At 35.1% G+C, this 22,673-nt stretch overlaps 3 protein-coding genes across 3 annotated transcripts; 1 reads left to right on the top strand and 2 right to left on the bottom strand.

Annotated features, from left to right (window-relative positions):
- Positions 1-4,289: 4,289 nt before the first annotated feature.
- Positions 4,290-7,895, bottom strand: LOC135140069 (fatty acyl-CoA reductase 1-like). The gene is made up of 5 exons (XM_064070469.1): positions 7,607-7,895; positions 7,053-7,560; positions 5,043-5,235; positions 4,743-4,994; positions 4,290-4,673 (listed from the first exon to the last, which is right to left on the bottom strand). The coding sequence occupies exons 1-5, from the start codon at positions 7,802-7,804 to the stop codon at positions 4,316-4,318; spliced, it is 1,509 nt and encodes a 502-aa protein (XP_063926539.1). The 5' UTR covers positions 7,805-7,895; the 3' UTR covers positions 4,290-4,315.
- Positions 7,896-8,563: 668 nt separating this feature from the next.
- Positions 8,564-18,810, bottom strand: LOC135139973 (uncharacterized). Its single transcript, XM_064070343.1, has 10 exons — positions 18,602-18,810; positions 15,356-15,506; positions 14,485-14,634; positions 13,571-13,738; positions 12,675-12,824; positions 11,770-11,937; positions 9,730-9,914; positions 9,014-9,164; positions 8,700-8,813; positions 8,564-8,653 (listed from the first exon to the last, which is right to left on the bottom strand). The coding sequence occupies exons 1-10, from the start codon at positions 18,808-18,810 to the stop codon at positions 8,564-8,566; spliced, it is 1,536 nt and encodes a 511-aa protein (XP_063926413.1).
- A 779-nt stretch (positions 18,811-19,589) lies between these two features.
- LOC135140157 (fatty acyl-CoA reductase 1-like) lies at positions 19,590-21,440 on the top strand. Its single transcript, XM_064070580.1, has 5 exons — positions 19,590-19,863; positions 19,909-20,416; positions 20,462-20,654; positions 20,703-20,954; positions 21,006-21,440. The coding sequence occupies exons 1-5, from the start codon at positions 19,669-19,671 to the stop codon at positions 21,394-21,396; spliced, it is 1,539 nt and encodes a 512-aa protein (XP_063926650.1). The 5' UTR covers positions 19,590-19,668; the 3' UTR covers positions 21,397-21,440.
- Positions 21,441-22,673: the final 1,233 nt, after the last annotated feature.

The following is a 22,673-nucleotide window of genomic DNA, read 5'->3' as shown; positions in this document are numbered from 1 at the left end:
CTCGGCTTCAGAAAATTATACTTGATCATTGTCTTCAAAGCTTTGAAATCTTGCAGACGTTTCAAGGTCATCGCAAGCATCAAAATATATTTGTCTAACCACCCAACCCCCTTTTAGATAAAATAATGTGGTGACCGAATTTGAATCAAATTTTCAAATTAATTAACAGCGGCGCGAAATCATATTTAAACAATTTGAATTTGAGAAAAAAATTCATTCAAAAATCGTTAAACATAGGCAACCATGTGCACGTTAGCGCTTAAGGGCAGTTGGAATGTTTAGAAGCGGCATGGCGAGAACATGATGACAGCGTGATCACTATTTTTTGGTTCGGTGTAGTGGGTGCAGACTAGTTGATTTGGTAGTTAATAAAACGGAGAAAGCCTTTGTTTAACGAAAATTAATCGTAAAGATGACGTCACAGTTTTCCGCAATATGCGCAGCTAATTCTGCGTACACCTGCTGTAAATTTGTTTTATTGTTTGTAAATTCACCGATTATGACAGGATTCTAATCGTTAACTGGTTCTAACACAATTTAACAGACATTAGATTTGCTTAGACAGACATTTACTAGGAGATTTCATGAAATTCACTTAGTCAGAATAGCAACCTTTGTTTACAAGTTATGAATGAGGTTTCTGATTGCTAATAGTTCATTTACACCAGTTAAATTAACGAAATTGAAACGGCGGAGGGTCAAAATAATTTCTTCTCTTAGGCAGTTATCATCGTTATCATCATTACACCACTGAGACCATTTATTTATTATGTGGTTTGTTGGAGTAACCTATTCACGGTATTATAAACTCTGTGATAACCCAAACTTCCCGCCTTTAAATTGACCTTGAAAAAGTTTGAAAAGCCCGCGAAAAATTCAAAAAATTCAAAATTTAGCCTTGGCTGTGATCGTCTAATGGGAATCTACGTTGTGTTTTTTTTTTAAATGGCGGGAAGACGTTCTTTCATACAAGTGCATACACTGCGTGTGAGTCGAGAGCCCAAGAAATAATAGACAAAAATTTGGGAGGAGATGCTCTCCCCTCCCTAGGGGGAAAAGAAGCGAAGAACTGACTCGGCCGTGCCCTTCTGGCCGTCCAGCAGGGACCAATCGCCATCGTTCTTCATCTCCAAAAACCCCCTAGGGCTATATTCACAGATATATTACATTTCAAACATCTTAAGACATATGAAAAAAAAAACACTCGCGAATTGACAGACATACACATATGAAAAACGAACAAACGCAAAATCCTATACATCTGTTTGCAATCAATGCAAATATTTGAATATCACAAATTTAATAAAAATAAAGCAAAATCTGAATTAAGTAACTGGATGCAAATACACAAGTTATTACGGGCGTGTAGCAGCAGATTTTAAGGTTACGGCAGTTAACAGGAGCACAACAAAAGTACACCTGGGGCGTGCTAGCACAAGCGGAGTTTGGGGCTACCGGTTTGCGGCTGTTCTCCCCCCATGACGGTGATTCTATCTATCGCAAAGCCTACCCGCACGCACCTCCATTACGATCATGCTGTGCGAAACTAGGCCATTACGGTCGCCAGACCCGTAGATGAATCTAGGCTAGCACGAAGCCGAGAATGTTACAACATCGGCGGCCGCCCCTGAATCTATCCAAACCTGTGGACTTGTACAGGTGACACGTTAAATCTCGCCAGTCCGACTAGGAACCGCACTTCACTTATGCCACGTTTTCTGTGTTATTTAACCTCAATTCCATTTTTAAATGTTCAATCTCATATAACTCTGATATTAACAACAACTGAACAAATGTTAAAGTTTCAAAGAGCAATAAACAATATTTAAATTCGTCATACAATCTTGTGAAATTTTAAACAACAAATAATTCTTATATGAGATTAAAATTTGTCATCAGATAATTTATACGATGGAAACATTCATCAACAAAATATTTACAAAACAAAACTTCGCAAACATTTATAAAAACAAAAGATCTGGTGTGAAATAAACTTGTGCAAATAAAAATATTATCTGAGGTTAAAACTGTAGAGCATGAAATTTACATTCAATTAAAATTATACAACAATTGAAAATTACTGAGGTTAAAATTGTGAGATTAAAGAAGTATTGTATGAGGTGAAAATTTGCAGAGTTAACAAAATTTACATGAGATTATTATTTGCCGTACTTTATCAACGATTCAAACAAGAGTTTACATTATGTCAAATTATGTCATGATCTAAGCGATTGGTTACTTAAAAAAAAAACAATTTGCTTTGAGAGTTTAAAATACCACGAACTGGTTACCCCAACAAAATACATAATAAACAAACACAAAAATATCCAATCATCGCTCCGAGGGAAAAAGCGGCTCGGTGATGTATATTTTAGCGGTGGGAGGAATAAGCCTCGTTGATGTTATTAATGTCTAGCGTTGCGAGGACGAACCTCGATGAAGTAATCAATATGTAGCGTTGTGCGGGCGGGCCTCGATGCATTAATCAATCTGTAGCGTTGCGAGGGCATGCCCCAGTGATGTGATCATGATAACGATGATAATAACGATGATAACCACCTAAGGGAAGATTTATTTTACCCCCGCCAGTTCGCAGTATAATGAACGCGTTTAGCTGCCGAAAATGAACTATTAGCAATCTTGTGTGAAGAATTTAGAAGTGTTATAATGTAACACTTACGTATATGCATCCAGAAACCTATTCGTAATTAAACAACAAGGTGTTTTCCTGACTAAGTGAATTTCATGAAATCTTCTAGCACGTGGTTTATTTAAATAATCCTGATTGTTAAATTGCTTTAGCACGAGCTGACGAATAAGAAAACCTAACTTGATTGGTGAATTTTCAAACAATATAACAAATTTACAGCACGTGTTTCGCGTTGAACGGAAGTCCGCAATTTTCGATTAAAAGGCCGCAAGGATTAACCGCGCGGGTTGGGGAAAACTGTCTCATTATGAAAGTTACGACTGAATGTAGTTAAACAAAGGCTTCCTCCCTTTTATTAACTACCAAACCAGTTAATTTAAACTAGCTCTTACCACGTGTTTACACTCACAAAAACACATTCAGACTGACGCTCCGCCATGCAGCTTCTGTCTCTACCAACCCTCTAACTAAAAATCCCTTAGCGCTATTGTCCGACTACCCTGCAAGCGTTAACGTGCACCTGTTTGCCTATGTTTAACGATTTATGATTTAAATTCTTTTGTTTTTCTTTTTCAAATTCAAATTATTCAAATGTGATTTCGCGCCGCTGTTAATTAATTTCAGCCCGAAAACTTTGATTTAAATTTGGTCACCACAACTCTAAAAGTAAATTGTTTTTAAGTAACCAATCACGTACATCAAGACATAATTTAACATAGTGTAAACTCATTGTTCGAATCGTTGATAAAGCGTGGCAAGTATTAATCTCATGTAAATTTAATAGCTTTGCAATTTTCACCTCATACAATATCTCTCTATTTCACAATTTTAACTTCAGTAATTTTCTTTGTTGTATAATTTTAATTGAACGTAAATTTCACGCTGTGTAGTTTTAATCTCACATAATATTTTTATTTGCACAAGTTTATTTCACACCGGATCTTTTGTTGCTATAAATCTTTGCTAGTTTTTTTTATGTAAATATTTTGTTGATGATTGTTTCCAGCATATATATTATCTGATGTCCAATTTTAATCTCAAGTAAGAATTATTGTTGTTTAAAATTTCACAAAAGTGTATGGTGAATTTAAACATTTAAAATGAAATTGAGGTTAAATAACACAGAAAACGTGGCAGAAATGGAGTGCGCGGTTCCTAGTCGGGCTAAACCCAACGGCACGTCCGTACTAGAGAGATACTTTGCGGTAGGCTTGCGATAGACAGAATCACCGTCGTGGGGGGAGAACAGCCCCGACCGTTAGCCCCAAACTCCGCTTGTGCTAGAACGCTTCTATGGGTATTTTTGTTGTGCTCTTGTTAACTGCCATAATTTTAAATTTGACGCCACACGCCCGTAATAACTTTGTGTATTTGCATCCAGTTACTTTAATTCAGATTTTGCTTTATTTTTTATTAAATTTGTGATGTTCAAATATTTGCATTAATTCAGAACGTTTACTTTGATTTCATTGAAATTTGAGATGTATTTTTCTGTGAATTGCATTTTGCATTTCTGTGAATAATAAGACCGGGATTTGGTTGATATTCGTTGTACTCTGTTATTACTTAAACTAAAATCAACACTTTAATATCACTTTATGGTTCTTAAATTTACTTTAAAACTTTACTTAACACGAAGAAAAAAAACAACTTCAGCAACTTTAATCACTTGTAAAATACAAAATCACCAACCCCGATTTTAAAAAATACGAGCCAAAACAGCCCCAAATACCACAAGAAGTTGACAATTTTCGCCAACACCCACATCTTCAGCAAGTGTTTCTTCGCCTTGTTGACATCATCACTTTCTTTTAAAAGATACTTTTTAGTACCTGCAACAGAATTAAGGAAATATGTATAAACAATTGTATCCTCCCAATTGTAGGAAAAACTGTCGACATCTGTAGGCAACAACTCGCACTTCAAATTATAGAATTTGTCGTTTACAAACGTCCAATTATTGTGTGTGAAGTAAGCTAGGGTTATGGTCGCGGTGTGAATCTTCCTCTGAATTTTAGTCAGCCTGAGAGAAACAAAAAATTTTAAAAATCACCGTTCCAAAATTTTATGTTGGTGCAAATATGAAACTTACATCGGCCGTTCGCCCATTAGTTTAAGTATACCGTCGACTAGCAAAGCCGGGACAAGTTGATAAATGATCATTTGAAAAAAATAATTGTAGTAACACTTGGTGATTTTCGTGTTGGGGTACCACAAAACGTTATCGAAGGGGCATTCGTTCCATATTTTCCTGCTAATATCGACAAGGGTTTCTGCATTTACGTTTTTCATGCCGTTATTACTACTGTTATAGAATGATACGGTGAGTTTTTGGTTCGTGTCTCTGGAAACAGATTTATAAGTTGTATGAAGTAAGATGGACAAAATATACTTGTATGTGGCTTGTTTCCAGGACGATATTATGATCGCCTTCACTGTACTGTCAACTGGCATACAGTCCATAATATTGTTAGGATCAGAATACATGATGCGCACTAAGCCTTTCCCATACCCTACCAAAACACCCATGGGACCATTGAAATTGTCGATCCAACCTGTGATGGGTTCAAGGACTGTGGGGATAACTGTTAACAGATATATAATTAAGATCAGTTCTGCGATTTTTATACTAACCGACATTGAAAACCGAACACCAAGAACGAGTTGGAATTTTTTTACCAAACTTCGTATATAAGTTAGATATCAGTAGTACAAGAAATGATGAGAATTTGGGTCGTGTCGGTAGGACAGTTTGTCGGTACCATAATCTTTTTTGTTCAAACCATGGAAGAAAACATCAGCTCTTGTATGGCTATTATTGTCACTGTCATCGAATTTGGTGTTGGTGGTTCTGTATTATTCTGGCAAGATGCCGCCTGCACGTAGACGTCGTAATTTCAGTCAACTTAGCGAGGTTGATAGAGGAAGAATTGTGGGCTTGCGAGAAGCTGGAAAATCGTTCCCGGAAATTAGGGCCATAATGCAGAGGAGCGCAAGCACATTTTCAGAATGTTGGTGGGCATGGACAGAGGAAGGTCGACAATGATGTTCCAGAGGCACAGGTGGTCGACAGCAAACAACACATCGTCAAGACCGCCATCTTCAACTTTTAGCTTTAAGAGAACGTCTTGCAACTTCCAGATCAATTGGACATAATGGTTGGCTGAGACAGGACGACTAGTCACAGTACGAACGATTTCCAGGAGAATACGGTCCTTTGGACTTCTCTTGTATCGTCCTCATTATGTGCTTCCGCTCACGGTTGCACACCGCTGTGACCGGCTGCTCTAGTGCAGAGAACGACAACTTTCGGAACAACATCGTCTTCAGTGATGAATCCTGGTTGTGTTTGACAATGCATGACAGTCGGGTAAGGCTGAGAAGACGAAGAGGAGAACGGGGCAATTTACAATTTGCAATGGAAAAACATGTGCATCGCACTGTGGGGATAATGGTATGGGGCGCTATGGCGTATGGAAGCAGGTCACCTCTAGTCTTTGTTAGAGGCAACATGAATGCTCATCGTTTCATCCACGAGATTGCAGAACCCCATCTTTTGCCATATCTTCAGACCCTCCCAACCCCCTTTTTCAACAGGATAAAGCCCGTCCTCATGTTGCACGTTTTAGTTTAAATCAATTTGAGTCAATATTTTGCCATGGCCACCCCGTTCACCTGACCTTTCACCCATTTAACATGTATGGAATTTAATGGGTAAAAAGCTCACAAAGTTAATGCATCCTCTACAGACCCCAGAAGCTTTACGACATGAGGTACAGGTCGCATGGGATGCGGTACCTCAGCCGGATAAAGATCATCTTATCAGATCCATGCCAAGACGAGTCAATGAGTGCATACGTCTTAGAGGTGGTCAAAGACATTATTACTAAAAACTTGGTTCTTCTTTGATTTTTTAACTTGAAATTTTCATCGATTGGTCACCGACCCTCTGTAAATATGTGGTGTTAAAATCATTACAAAATTCCAACTCGTTCTTGGTGTTCGGTTTTCAATGTCGGTTAGTATATTTCTCGAGGGTAAGCTAGTGTTAAAAGGTTAGTGGATAATAACGATGACATGATAATACTTAATATTTGTACAGAATATTCATGATAAAAAATTGATAATCACGTAAAAGTGAAACCTAATCGAAAAATTTTCATACAATGGATTTACTCAAACAGATAGATAAACCGATGTGCGTTCCCACTTTTTTCGAAAAACGTTTCGAGTTCCTTTAGAATACGACATTCGTCATGAACATGTTTGTTTGACACATGGGTTAGCTCAGAATCATAGACTCAGAACGAATCTGTCATTAGACAAAACAAGTTAAATAGTGTTCATTAATGTAATAAATCAAGTTTTATCAAGTTAGTTTATATGACCAATTTATACTTACCAATAGAAGGTCGATAAACAACAAGAGGTATTCTTCCATTACACATATCGTAGACTACGTGCTCGCCCAAAGACTTCGCGAAAGTATAAGTATTAGGTTTCGGATGTATATACTTTTCGGTCAATACGTTCAAAGTATGTCTATCTATGTTTTCCGCAATTTCTATAGTCTTCTCCCATTCGGCAACAGCAGGATACAATCTTTCTTCGACCACCTTTCGATCGCTGTTGCAATAAGTCGTCGAAATATGAACAAAAACATCCAAATTCTTCATCTCTAGTACCAATTTAGCAACCTCCCTAGTCCCTCTCGTGTTCATGATGACTGCATCAGTTAAACTATCGTCGAAACGCACAGACGCCGCTCCATGAAAAACAACATTCACTTGATCGATCAACATTTGTCGTTCCTGAAGATCTAACCCCAAATCTAGCTCCCGCACATCGCCAACGACGATCTTAATTTTGTTCAGAGAATCGGGGTTTTTCGATTTGAGTACGTCGAAGAGCTAAACACGGATTAAAAATGGAAAACTGATGACTAGAGCGACTTACTGGTAAATCGGTGATGGTTTTGATTCTGTCTTCAGGAGCTCGACCCTTTTTTTCTCTCAAGAGTAAGTAGATGGTCTTCAGGTCTGAACACGATCGAAGGAGCTTCTCGACGAGGACTTTTCCGATGAAACCACTTCCACCGGTTATGAAGATCGTTTTATTGCGGTAGAATTCAGGAATTGTGGGTATTCCAACCATCGTTTTGAATTTTTCAAAAAATGTACCTATTAGTTCTGTGTATTCACAACTAAGTGTAGGTACTAAGGAAGCTTGTTAAATAAGTATCAGACTGTTTGCCAAATGTAAAATATGCAAACATAAAGGTTAATGCAAACTCTTGACCTGCATTAAAATAAAACAATGCAGTCAAAACAGTTGTAACCGAATTCATTAAAAGCGCAATATATAACTAGTTTTGCTAAAGATATTTTTGAATTCTTTGACTGTTGAATATGTGATATCCCAGGTGGTGTTTTTATTTCTCGATGATGGGCTCTCGAACATACTTTGTATTTTGTTTATAGCTAATATGAGGATTTTTGCAACATCATTTCATTCTAAAATGAATACTTTGAAAAACCTATAGGCGTCGTACCGGGGCGACGTATTGTGACGAGCCGTCACTAAATTCATTCACCAGAAAATCGTAACAAAAAAACGAATAACAAATCCCCATAACATAACACAATTCGCAAATTTGCAAATCTGAATTACTTAACACGCATGTCCTAATCTGCATTCAAACAGATAATCAAACTCGACCTCTAATCCCCGAAAGTAAGAACAAAATTCGCATATTCGCAAATTGCAAATATCATTGTGCTTGACAGATATTGCGAACAACATGCGCAGAATCGTACATCATAAAAATCGCCAATCGCAATTACTTTCATTCGAATTTCTATAAATATATATATTTTATTGTATACAACAGGAACGTTGTCACTGTATGAGAAACTACAGAATCTCCAGAATCTTTAGAATTTCTTTAACTTCTGAAATCTCTGGATTCTCTGGAATTTCTGGAATTCGCATTCTCTTGACTATCTGGAATCTCTGAAATATCTTAAAACACTTGAATTTCTTAAATCACTGGAATCTCTTGAATTTCTTGAGTATCTTCACTCGCTTGAACTTCTGGAATCTCCGGAACTTCTAGAATCTCTAGAATCTTCAGAATCTTCGCTATCTTCGGGATCTGTGGAATCTACAGAATCGTTAAAACCTTGGAAATACTTAGGATCTTTATAAACTGTAGAATCTTTGTAATGTTCGGAATCCTTAGAATCCTTAAAATATTAAAATCTCTAAAAACTCCAGAATCTCTAGAATCTTTAGAATTTCTTTAACCTTTGGAATCTCGTGATTCTCTGGAATATCTTGAATCTCTTGAATTTCTTAAATCACCGAAATCTCTTGAATCTCTAAAGTTTCTTGAATCTCTTGAGTCTCTTCACTCGCTTGAATCTTTGGAATCTCTGAAATTTCTAGAATCTCTAGAAGCTGTGAAATCTTTGGCCTCTCTAGAATACCTAGAAACCCTAGATCCCTACCATCCCTAAAATCCCTAGGACACTAAAACATCTAGAATGTCTAGAATCTCTATAATCTATAAAATCTCGAAAATTTTAAAAGTTTTCTGAATCTTCAAAATTTTGAGAACTTTGAGACTTTTGAATTTTTAGAATATCCGAAATATTTAGAATCTTCAGAATCTTCGGAACGTTCGGAGTCTTCAAAATTTTTGGAATCTTTATAAACCTTAGAATTTTCGAATCCTTAGAATGCTTAAAACAATTAAAATCTTTAGGAACTACAGAATCTCTAGAATCTTTAGAATTTCTTTAACTTCTAAAATCTCTGGATTCTCTGGAATTTCTGGAATTCGGATTCTGTTGACTATCTGGAATCTCTGAAATGTCTTAAAACACTTGAATTTCTTAAATCACTGGAATCTCTTGAATATCTTGACTATCTTCACGCGCTTGAATTTCTGGAATATTCAGAATTTTTCGAATCTTTCTTTAGATATTTTGGAATCTTTAGAATATTTAAAATCTTCAGAATCTTCGCTATCTTCGGGATCTGTGGAATCTTCAGAATCGTTAAAATCTTGGGAATACTTGGGATCTTTATAAACTGTAGAATCTTTGTAATGTACGGAATCCTTGGAATCCTTAATCTCTAAAAACTCCAGAATCTCTAGAATCTTTAGAATTTCTTTAACCTCTGGAATCTCTGGAATTTCTAGAATCCGGATTCTCTCGACTTTCTGGAATCTCGTGATTCTCTGGAATATCTTGAATCTCTTGAATTTCTTAAATCACTGAAGTCTCTTGAATCCGTTAAGTTTCTTGAATCTCTTGAGTCTCTTAAGTTTTTTGAATCTTAGGAATCTCTGAAATTTCTAGAATCTCTAGAAGCTGTGAAATCTTTGGCCACACTAGAATACCTAGAAACCCTAGATCCCTACCATCCCTAAAATCCCTAGGACACTAAAACATCTAGAATGTCTAGAATCTCTATAATCTATAAAATCTCCAAAATTTTAAAAGTTTTCTGAATCTTCAAAATTTTGAGAACCTTCAGATTTTTGAATTTTTAGAATATCCGAAATATGTAGAATCTTCAGAATCTTCGGAACATTCGGAGTCTTCAAAATTTTTGGAATCTTTATAAACTTTAAAATTTTCGAATCCTTAGAATGCTTAAAACAATTAAAATCTTTAGAAACTACAGAATCTCTAGAATCTTTAGAATTTCTTTAACTTCTGAAATCTCTGGATTCTCTGGAATTTCTGGAATTCGGATTCTGTTGACTATCTGGAATCTCTGAAATATCTTAAAACACTTGAATTTCTTAAATCACTGGAATCTCTTGAATATCTTGACTATCTTCACGCGCTTGAATTTCTGGAATATTCAGAATTTTTAGAATCTTTCTTTAGATATTTTGGAATCTTTAGAATATTTAAAATCTTCAGAATCTTCGCTATCTTCGGGATCTGTGGAATCTTCAGAATCGTTAAAATCTTGGGAATACTTGGGATCTTTATAAACTGTAGAATCTTTGTAATGTACGGAATCCTTGGAATCCTTAAAATCTCTAAAAACTCCAGAATCTCTAGAATCTTTAGAATTTCTTTAACCTCTGGAATCTCTGGAATTTCTAGAATCCGGATTCTCTCGACTTTCTGGAATCTCGTGATTCTCTGGAATATCTTGAATCTCTTGAATTTCTTAAATCACTGAAGTCTCTTGAATCCGTTAAGTTTCTTGAATCTCTTGAGTCTCTTAAGTTTTTTGAATCTTAGGAATCTCTGAAATTTCTAGAATCTCTAGAAGCTGTGAAATCTTTGGCCACCCTAGAATACCTAGAAACCCTAGATCCCTACCATCCCTAAAATCCCTAGGACACTAAAACATCTAGAATGTCTAGAATCTCTATAATCTATAAAATCTCCAAAATTTTAAAAGTTTTCTGAATCTTCAAAATTTTGAGAACCTTCAGATTTTTGAATTTTTAGAATATCCGAAATATGTAGAATCTTCAGAATCTTCGGAACATTCGGAGTCTTCAAAATTTTTGGAATCTTTATAAACTTTAGAATTTTCGAATCCTTATAATGCTTAAAACAATTAAAATCTTTAGAAACTACAGAATCTCTAGAATCTTTAGAATTTCTTTAACTTCTGAAATCTCTGGATTCTCTGGAATTTCTGGAATTCGGATTCTCTTGACTATCTGGAATCTCTGAAATATCTTAAAACACTTGAATTTCTTAAATCACTGGAATCTCTTGAATCTCTTGAGTATCTTCACTCGCTTGAACTTCTGGAATCTCCGGAACTTCTAGAATCTCTAGAATCTTCAGAATTTTTAGGATCTTTCTTTAGATATTTTGGAATCTTTAGAATATCTAAAATCTTCAGAAACTTCGCTATCTTCGGGATCTGTGGCATCTACAGAATCGTTAAAACCTTGGAAATACTTAGGATCTTTATAAACTGTAGAATCTTTGTAATGTTCGGAATCATTAAAATCCTTAAAATATTAAAATCTCTAAAAACTCCAGAATCTCTAGAATCTTTAGAATTTCTTTAACCTTTAGAATCTCGTGATTCTCTGGAATATCTTGAATCTCTTGAATTTCTTAAATCACCGAAATTTCTTGAATCTCTAAAGTTTCTTGAATCTCTTGAGTCTCTTCACTCGCTTGAATCTTTGGAATCTCTGAAATTTCTAGAATCTCTAGAAGCTGTGAAATCTTTGGCCTCCCTAGAATACCTAGAAACACTAGATCCCTACCATCCCTAAAATCCCTAGGACACTAAAACATCTAGAATGTCTAGAATCTCTATAATCTATAAAATCTCCAAAATTTTAAAAGTTTTCTGAATCTTCAAAATTTTGAGAACCTTCAGACTTTTGAATTTTTAGAATATCCGAAATATTTAGAATTTTCAGAATCTTCGGAACGTTCGGAGTCTTCAAAATTTTTGGAATCCTTATAAACTTTAGAATTTTCGAATCCTTAGAATGCTTAAAACAATTAAAATCTTTAGAAACTACAGAATCTCTAGAATCTTTAGAATTTCTTTAACTTCTGAAATCTCTGGATTCTCTGAAATTTCTGGAATTCGCATTCTCTTGACTATCTGGAATCTCTGAAATATCTTAAAACAATTGAATTTCTTAAATCACTGGAATCTCTTGAGTATCTTCACTCGCTTGAACTTCTGGAATCTCCGGAACTTCTAGAATCTCTAGAATCTTCAGAATTTTTAGGATCTTTCTTTAGATATTTTGGAATCTTTAGAATATCTAAAATCTTCAGAATCTTCGCTATCTTCGGGATCTGTGGAATCTACAGAATCGTTAAAACCTTGGAAATACTTAGGATCTTTATAAACTGTAGAATCTTTGTAATGTTCGGAATCCTTAGAATCCTTAAAATATTAAAATCTCTAAAAACTCCAGAATCTCTAGAATCTTTAGAATTTCTTTAACCTTTGGAATCTCGTGATTCTCTGGAATATCTTGCATCTCTTGAATTTCTTAAATCACCGAAATCTCTTGAATCTCTTGAGTCTCTTCACTCGCTTGAATCTTTGGAATCTCTGAAATTTGTAGAATCTCTAGAAGCTGTGAAATCTTTGACCTCTCTAGAATACCTAGAAACCCTAAATCCCTATCATCCCTAAAATCCCTAGGACACTAAAACATCTAGAATGTCTAGAATCTCTATAATCTATAAAATCTCCATAATTTTAAAAGTTTTCTGAATCTTCAAAATTTTGAGAACTTTCAGACTTTTGAATTTTTAGAATATCCGAAATATTTAGAATCTTCAGAATCTTCGGAACGTTCGGAGTCTTCAAAATTTTTGGAATCTTTATAAACTTTAGAATTTTCGAATCCTTAGAATGCTTAAAACAATTAAAATCTTTAGAAACTACAGAATCTCTAGAATCTTTAGAATTTCTTTAACTTCTGAAATTTCTGGATTCTCTGGAATTTCTGGAATTCGGATTCTCTTGACTATCTGGAATCTCTGAAATATCTTAAAACACTTGAATTTCTTAAATCACTGGAATCTCTTGAATCTCTTGAGTATCTTTACTCGCTTGAACTTTTGGAATCTCCGGAACTTCTAGAATCTCTAGAATCTTCAGAATTTTTAGGATCTTTCTTTAGATTTTTTGGAATCTTTAGAATATTTAAAATCTTCAGAATCTTCGCTATCTTCGGGATCTGTGGAATCTATAGAATCGTTAAAACCTTGGAAATACTTAGGATCTTTATAAACTGTAGAATCTTTGTAATGTTCGGAATCATTAAAATCCTTAAAATATTAAAATCTCTAAAAACTCCAGAATCTCTAGAATCTTTAGAATTTCTTCAACCTTTGGAATCTCGTGATTCTCTGGAATATCTTGAATCTCTTGAATTTCTTAAATCACCGAAATCTCTTGAATCTCTAAAGTTTCTTGAATCTCTTGAGTCTCTTCACTCGCTTGAATCTTTGGAATCTCTGAAATTTCTAGAATCTCTAGAAGCTGTGAAATCTTTGGCGTCCCTAGAATGCCTAGAAACCCTAGATCCCTACCATCTCTAAAATCCCTAGGACACTAAAACGTCTAGAATGTCTAGAATCTCTATAATCTATAAATTCTCCAAAATTTTAAAAGTTTTCTGAATCTTCAAAATTTTGAGAACCTTCAGACTTTTGAATTTTTAGAATATCCTATATATTTAGAATCTTCAGAATCTTCGGAACGTTCGGAGTCTTCAAAATTTTTGGAATCTTTATAAACTTTAGAATTTTCGAATCCTTAGGATGCTTAAAACAATTAAAATCTTTAGAAACTACAGAATCTCTAGAATCTTTAGAATTTCTTTAACTTCCGAAATATCTGGATTCTCTGGAATTTCTGGAATTCGCATTCTCTTAACTATCTGGAATCTCTGAAATATCTTAAAACACTTGAATTTCTTAAATCACTGGAATCTCTTGAATCTCTTGAGTATCTTCACTCGCTTGAACTTCTGGAATCTCCGGAACTTCTAGAATCTCTAGAATCTTCAGAATTTTTAGGATCTTTCTTTAGATATTTTGGAATCTTTAGAATATCTAAAATCTTCAGAATCTTCGCTATCTTCGGGATCTGTGGAATCTACAGAATCGTTAAAACCTTGGAAATACTTAGGATCTTTATAAACTGTAGAATCTTTGTAATGTTCGGAATCCTTAGAATCCTTAAAATATTAAAATCTCTAAAAACTCCAGAATCTCTAGAATCTTTAGAATTTCTTTAACCTTTGGAATCTCGTGATTCTCTGGAATATCTTGCATCTCTTGAATTTCTTAAATCACCGAAATCTCTTGAATCTCTTGAGTCTCTTCACTCGCTTGAATCTTTGGAATCTCTGAAATTTCTAGAATCTCTAGAAGCTGTGAAATCTTTGGCCTCCCTAGAATATCTAGAAACCCTAGATCCCTACCATCCCTAAAATCCCTAGGACACTAAAAAACATCTAGAATGTCTAGAATCTCTATAATCTATAAAATCTCCAAAATTTTAAAAGTTTTCTGAATCTTCAAAATTTTGAGAACCTTCAGATTTTTGAATTTTTAGAATATCCGAAATATTTAGAATCTTCAGAATCTTCGGAACGTTCGGAGTCTTCAAAATTTTTGGAATCTTTATAAACTTTAGAATTTTCGAATCCTTCGAATGCTTAAAACAATTAAAATCTTTAGAATTTCTTTAACTTCTGAAATCTCTGGATTCTCTGGAATTTCTGGAATTCGCATTCTCTTGACTATCTGGAATCTCTGAAATATCTTAAAACATTTGAATTTCTTAAATCACTGGAATCTCTTGAATCTCTTGAGTATCTTCACTCGCTTGAACTTCTGGAATCTCCGGAACTTCTAGAATCTCTAGAATCTTCAGAATTTTTAGGATCTTTCTTTAGATATTTTGGAATCTTTAGAATATCTAAAATCTTCAGAAACTTCGCTATCTTCGGGATCTGTGGAATCTACAGAATCGTTAAAACCTTGGAAATACTTAGGATCTTTATAAACTGTAGAATCTTTGTAATGTTCGGAATCCTTAGAATCCTTAAAATATTAAAATCTCTAAAAACTCCAGAATCTCTAGAATCTTTAGAATTTCTTTAACCTTTGGAATCTCGTGATTCTCTGGAATATCTTGAATCTCTTGAATTTCTTAAATCACCGAAATCTCTTGAATCTCTAAAGTTTCTTGAATCTCTTGAGTCTCTTCACGCGCTTGAATCTTTGGAATCTCTGAAATTTCTAGAATCTCTAGAAGCTGTGAAATCTTTGGCCTCCCTAGAATACCTAGAAACCCTAGATCCCTACCATCCCTAAAATCCCTAGGACACTAAAACATCTAGAATGTCTAGAATCTCTATAATCTATAAAATCTCCAGAATTTTAAAAGTTTTCTGAATCTTCAAAATTTTGAGAATTTTCAGACTTTTGAATTTTTAGAATATCCGAAATATTTAGAATCTTTAGAATCTTCGGAACGTTCGGAGTCTTCAAAATTTTTGGAATTTTTATAAACTTTAGAATTTTCGAATCCTTAGAATGCTTAAAACAATTAAAATCTTTAGAAACTACAGAATCTCTAGAATCTTTAGAATTTCTTTAACTTCTGAAATCTCTGGATTCTCTGGAATTTCTGGAATTCGGATTCTCTTGACTATCTGGAATCTCTGAAATATCTTAAAACACTTGAATTTCTTAAATCACTGGAATCTCTTGAATCTCTTGAGTATCTTCACTCGCTTGAACTGCTGGAATCTCCGGAACTTCTAGAATCTCTAGAATCTTCAGAATTTTTAGGATCTTTCTTTAGATATTTTGGAATCTTTAGAATATCTAAAATCTTCAGAATCTTCGCTATCTTCGGGATCTGTGGAATCTACAGAATCGTTAAAACCTTGGAAATACTTACGATCTTTATAAACTGTAGAATCTTTGTAATGTTCGGAATCCTTAGAATCCTTAAAATATTAAAATCTCTAAAAACTCCAGAATCTCTAGAATCTTTAGAATTTCTTTAACCTTTGGAATCTCGTGATTCTCTGGAATTTCTTAAATCACCGAAATCTCTTGAATCTCTTGAGTCTCTTCACTCGCTTGAATCTTTGGAATCTCTGAAATTTGTAGAATCTCTAGAAGCTGTGAAATCTTTGACCTCTCTAGAATACCTAGAAACCCTAAATCCCTACCATCCCTAAAATCCCTAGGACACTAAAACATCTAGAATGTCTAGAATCTCTATAATCTATAAAATCTCCATAATTTTAAAAGTTTTCTGAATCTTCAAAATTTTGAGAACTTTCAGACTTTTGAATTTTTAGAATATCCGAAATATTTAGAATCTTCAGAATCTTCGGAACGTTCGGAGTCTTCAAAATTTTTGGAATCTTTATAAACTTTAGAATTTTCGAATCCTTAGAATGCTTAAAACAATTAAAATCTTTAGAATTTCTTTAACTTCTGAAATCTCTGGATTCTCTGGAATTTCTGGAATTCGGATTCTCTTGACTATCTGGAATCTCTTAAATATCTTAAAACTCTTGAATTTCTTAAATCACTGGAATCTCTTGAATATCTTGACTATCTTCACGCGCTTGAATTTCTGGAATATTCAGAATTTTTAGAATCTTTCTTTAGATATTTTGGAATCTTTAGAATATTTAAAATCTTCAGAATCTTCGCTATCTTCGGGATCTGTGGAATCTTCAGAATCGTTAAAATCTTGGGAATACTTGGGATCTTTATAAACTGTAGAATCTTTGTAATGTACGGAATCCTTGGAATCCTTAAAATCTCTAAAAACTCCAGAATCTCTAGAATCTTTAGAATTTCTTTAACCTCTGGAATCTCTGGAATTTCTAGAATCCGGATTCTCTCGACTTTCTGGAATCTCGTGATTCTCTGGAATATCTTGAATCTCTTGAATTTCTTAAATCACTGAAGTCTCTTGAATCCGTTAAGTTTCTTGAATCTCTTGAGTCTCTTAAGTTTTTTGAATCTTAGGAATCTCTGAAATTTCTAGAATCTCTAGAAGCTGTGAAATCTTTGGCCTCCTTAGAATACCTAGAAACCCTAGATCCTTACCATCCCTAAAATCCCTAGGACACTAAAACATCTAGAATGTCTAGAATCTCTATAATCTATAAAATCTCCAAAATTTTAAAAGTTTTCTGAATCTTCAAAATTTTGAGAACCTTCAGACTTTTGAATTTTTAGAATATCCGAAATATTTAGAATCTTCAAAATCTTCGGAACGTTCGGAGTCTTCAAAATTTTTGGAATCTTTATAAACTTTAGAATTTTCGAATCCTTAGAATGCTTAAAACAATTAAAATCTTTAGAAACTACAGAATCTCTAGAATCTTTAGAATTTCTTTAACTTCTGAAATCTCTGGATTCTCTGGAATTTCTGGAATTCGGATTCTCTTGACTATCTGGAATCTCTTAAATATCTTAAAACTCTTGAATTTCTTAAATCACTGGAATCTCTTGAATATCTTGACTATCTTCACGCGCTTGAATTTCTGGAATATTCAGAATTTTTAGAATCTTTCTTCAGATATTTTGGAATCTTTAGAATATTTAAAATCTTCAGAATCTTCGCTATCTTCGGGATCTGTGGAATCTTCAGAATCGTTAAAATCTTGGGAATACTTGGGATCTTTATAAACTGTAGAATCTTTGTAATGTACGGGATCCTTGGAATCCTTAAAATCTCTAAAAACTCCATTTCTTTAACCTCTGGAATCTCTGGAATTTCTAGAATCCGGATTCTCTCGACTTTCTGGAATCTCGTGATTCTCTGGAATATCTTGAATCTCTTGAATTTCTTAAATTACTGAAGTCTCTTGAATCCGTTAAGTTTCTTGAATCTCTTGAGTCTCTTAAGTTTTTTGAATCTTTGGAATCTTTGAAATTTCTAGAACCTCTAGAAGCTGTGAAATTTTTGGCCTCTCTAGAATACCTAGAAACCCTATAGATCCCTATCATCCCTAGAATCCCTAGGACACTAGAACATCTAGAATTTCTAGAATCTCCAAAATCTCTAGAAAGTCCGGAATCTTTGGAATTTCTTTAACCTCTGGAATCTGGATCCTCTGGACTTTCTAGAATCCTGATTCTCTCGACTTTCTGGAATCTCGTGATTCTCTGGAATATCTTGATGGATCAAAAAGTAAAAGAGGAAGTCGAACGACTTTAGGTTTTATTTTGCTATTTTGTAGGGTTTAATTTCGTTTGAATACGGTTTCGTTTCTGACGAATTTATTCGACTTCTGGGTTGTAAATTGTCGGTTTTTACTTCCCGAGCGTAAGCTGGAAAATGTGAGAATACTGTTACTACTGTTAGAGGAGTCAAACAGTCCATGGTCTTCGCCTGTAGTGCTAGTCACCAAAATTTTGCATAACCTACAAATTTGTTTCTACGTCCTTCATTTGTTCTTTAATTCCTGTTATTTCATATTTGTTTGCTTCCACTTCTATTTGGAATTTTTCATTTAGGCTGGTGATTATGGCATCTTTTTGCTTGTCTATTTTTCCCTCCATCTTTTCCATTCTTGCGTCCATTTTTTCGTTCATCTCTTCTTTTGTTGCATTCATCTTTTCATCCCTTGCATCCATTTCTTACTTGTTCCTCCATTTTTACAGCTTGAGCTCTAGTCTCAACAAGTATCAATCTTCAAAGTTCTTGTCCAAACCGCCCGCAATTCGTCGTAAAACCACTTACTAATTTGAAATCTCACACCAGTGTTACGTTGTACGGGTATTAAAAATCAACAATTTATTTCTTAGTAAGTCGGATTTACATGACTAATTACAGAGCGATTAAGTACAAAATAATTCCGGCGCAACTTGACTGGGTTTTCTCGACACTCGTTGGACTCGACTCGACTGAATAAACCTCGTTCCCGATGGTGGCCTCTATTTAAATCTATACGTTCCTCTTGATGAATCGCGAACGCAGCTCTGGGCTTTTCTGGACCCCGCAATCGAGACTTCCGGTAACCCGCTCCAGACTATCTTATGGAACGCCGCTCGGCCGCCGTCACCGACAATTAGTCATCATCGCCGTACATACCAGAAAGCTCTCGACGTCCCATAGGCGGCGTATGAGTTTATTTCGTAACATTATGGTCGGTAGTTCGATACCCAGAAGCGAAGAGTCTTAGGCTTATGTTCTATTAAGGTCATACAGTGTGTTGTCGAACCTACGTCATGCTCCTGTGCACCTGTTCACTACCTTCAGTCAACCTGTTATATCCAGTAACAACAGCCTTTCACCTGCTATCACCGACCGAAAATTCTAACAATAAACTAATTACACTTTCATGTTATGTAAAGGTGTTAACATTGACCTCATCAGCTGAGAACACCTTGCACGGGTCAAATCGATCCACGTTTAAGCTCCAACGTTCCCAAATGAGACAAAGTCTGTAACAAACCACACCCGCACCCAAATCGCCCCAAAAACCCAAAACCATGAAAAAACCCACAATCCCAGAATTCTACCGCAACAAAACCATCTTCATAACCGGCGGAAGCGGTTTCATCGGGAAAGTCCTCGTCGAGAAGCTCCTTCGATCGTGTCCAGACCTGAAAACCATCTACTTACTCTTGCGAGAAAAAAAGGGTGTGGCTCCCGAGGAAAGAATCAAAACCATCATCGATTTACCAGTAAGTCGCCCCTTCAACAGTTTCCCTTTTCTAATCCGTGTTTAGCTCTTCGACGTACTCAAATCGACAAACCCTGACTCTCTGAACAAAATTAAGGTCGTCGTTGGCGATGTGCGGGAGCTGGATTTGGGGTTAAATCTTCAGGAACGTCAACTCTTGATTGATGAAGTGAATGTGGTTTTTCATGGAGCGGCGTCAGTGCGTTTTGATGATAGTTTAACGGATGCTGTTATTATGAACATCCGGGGGACCAGAGAGGTTGCTAAGTTGGCTCTAGAAATGAAGAATTTGGATGTTCTTGTTCACGTTTCGACTACTTATTGTAACACTGACCGGAAAGTGGTTGAAGAGAAGTTGCATCCGGCGATTGCCGACTGGGAGAAGACTATAGAGATCGTTGAAAAGAGGAATAAACATACAATGAATGTGATTACGGAAAAATATATACATCCACAACCAAATACTTATACGTTCGCGAAATCCCTGGGTGAGCATGTTGTGTACGACTTGTGCGACGGGAAAATACCGGTGGTTGTCTACCGCCCATCTATTGGTGAGTACTATGTTGTACTAGTAATACGAATAACCTCTTTCGTAGTTGTCCACACTGCCCAGGAACCCATGCCAGGCTGGATCGACAACTTCAACGGTCCCATAGGTCTCATGGTAGGTTCCGGAAAAGGTATAATTCGAACAATATATTGTGACGGCAACACCATCACCGACTGTGTCCCAGTCGACATGACCGTCAAAGCAATGATCATATCTTCATGGAAACAAGCCACATTCAAGTAAATCCAAACAAAAACCCTCTTCAATCCCTACACTAAAATTTCCAGAAACCCAAACCAGCGACTAACAACCTCCTTCTACAACGGCAGCAACAACGACATCAAATCACTCAATTTAGTAAGATTGCTTTCCATAAACAAGAAAATCTGGTGGAGGAACCCCTTTAACAATGTCTTATGGTACCCGAATCCGAGAATGACGAAGTGCTACTACAACTACTTCGTCCAGATGCTGTTTTACCATCTCCTTCCGGCTTTAGTCATCGATGGGTTGCTTAAGTTAACGGGGAAAAAACCCATGTAAGTAGGTGCACAGTTTTGATTCCGGGTTGTTTGATGGGTGTGTCGCAGGTTGGTCAAAATCCAGAGGAAGATCCACGTGGCGATGTTAGCTCTGGCTTATTTTAGCACCAATCATTGGACGTTCATCAACAATAAATTTTACGATTTAAAGACGGATATACTTCCTGAAGATGTTGACAGTTTTTCGTATAAAGACGAAACGACTCAGATTTATGAGTTTAATAAACAGGCGATAATCGGTGCTAAAAGGTATCTTTTAAAGGAAGGCGAAGACTACGAAGATGCCAAGAAACATATGCAAAGGTTGTGGATTTTGGCAAAAGTTGTTAATTTCTTGTGGTATGTGGGACTGTTTTGGGTCCTCATTGTTAAACTGGACATTATGTCTAGTGTACTTAGTAATAATAATGGGGTAATTGTACATTTAATGACCAATTAATTTTTGTGTCTGTAGAGTGTGGGTATTTGGAATTGTATATTTTCGATCAAATTAAAGTTTATTTTTTTATAGTAAAGTATTTTGATTTTTTTTTTTTTCATATTGTTGTACTTAAAAGTACCAAAGTAGTTTTTAACTTCCTGTTTACATAGCAGGTGAACAAAAAAGCAAGGCTGATGATTAGAACTGTCACAGTAAATTTAAATATTTTGAATTATTCAAAAAGACTAATCAGAAAAAAGTGAAATGTAACATCAGCGAATTTTGATTATCACACTTCTTTGTATGTAAAGCGCGACCTTGTAACATCCGCCTCCCAAACATTGATTTGCTTTGTACTTACGATATAAAATTAACCCTAGGTCTGTTCACATGTGTAAGCAGTAAAAGAAGCAAAATTTTTGAATTGAATTTTACAAATAATTCGTCTGAGGTTATTTAAAGTAACGTGGAACGAATTTCAGAGCTTTCGGTTTTGCAGTTTGAAAGTTAAAAAGTCTCATTTTCAGGTTAAAAAGTCAAGACGTATGAGTATATTATTGTATAAAATTTATGACATTTACCACGCAAAATTTTGAGATGACATAATCACATTTATGGTGGGGATAATTAGACAACCTTTGGTTAGCGTTTTAGCATCTATACGATATTCCTAAAACACATGTAAAATTAGAGAATATAATCGGTCTAGTAGTTTCCGTGATTAACTGTCTATAATAAAAATTGACACAGACGATAAATAACGAACAGTCGAAAATGCATTAAAGTAGCTATTCACTACGTATTTTATTATTATCCGAATCTGTTATAAGTACTTCGCTTTTCAATTCGTATTTCTCATTTCTCACTTCTTATTTTGCATTTCACCTTTCTAATTTCTCAATTATCATTTCTCATTCCTCATTTTATAATTCGCATTTCTCGTTTCTTCTATTTCCCACATTTCTCGTTTCTTGGTTTTGTATTTCTCAAATTTATGATTTCTTACGATTTTTCCCATTTCTCGTTTGTTACATTTCTCATTTCCCACGTTTCTCATTTTTCATTTTCCATTTCTTATTTCTCATTCCTCACATTTTTCATTTCTTGTCATTTCTCAATTCTTCTCACACCTCTTTTCTTCCCATTTCTCATTTCTCCCGATTTATCATTTATTCTCATTTCATATTTCTCATCTCTCACATTTCTCGTTTCTGAGTTTTCTTATTTCTCACGTTTCCTACTTCCCACATTTTTCATTTCATATTTCTCATTTGTCATTCTTTGTCATTTTTAAT

The sequence above is a fragment of the Zophobas morio genome, unplaced genomic scaffold (genome assembly GCF_036711695.1).
Source record: "Zophobas morio isolate AGI-343-1 ecotype UQ-CSIRO unplaced genomic scaffold, CSIRO_AGI_Zmor_V1 ptg000038l, whole genome shotgun sequence".
NCBI lineage: Eukaryota > Metazoa > Arthropoda > Insecta > Coleoptera > Tenebrionidae > Zophobas > Zophobas morio.
The sequence above is the reverse complement of the archived record's forward strand: the minus strand, read 5'-3'. Positions and strand labels throughout refer to the sequence as shown.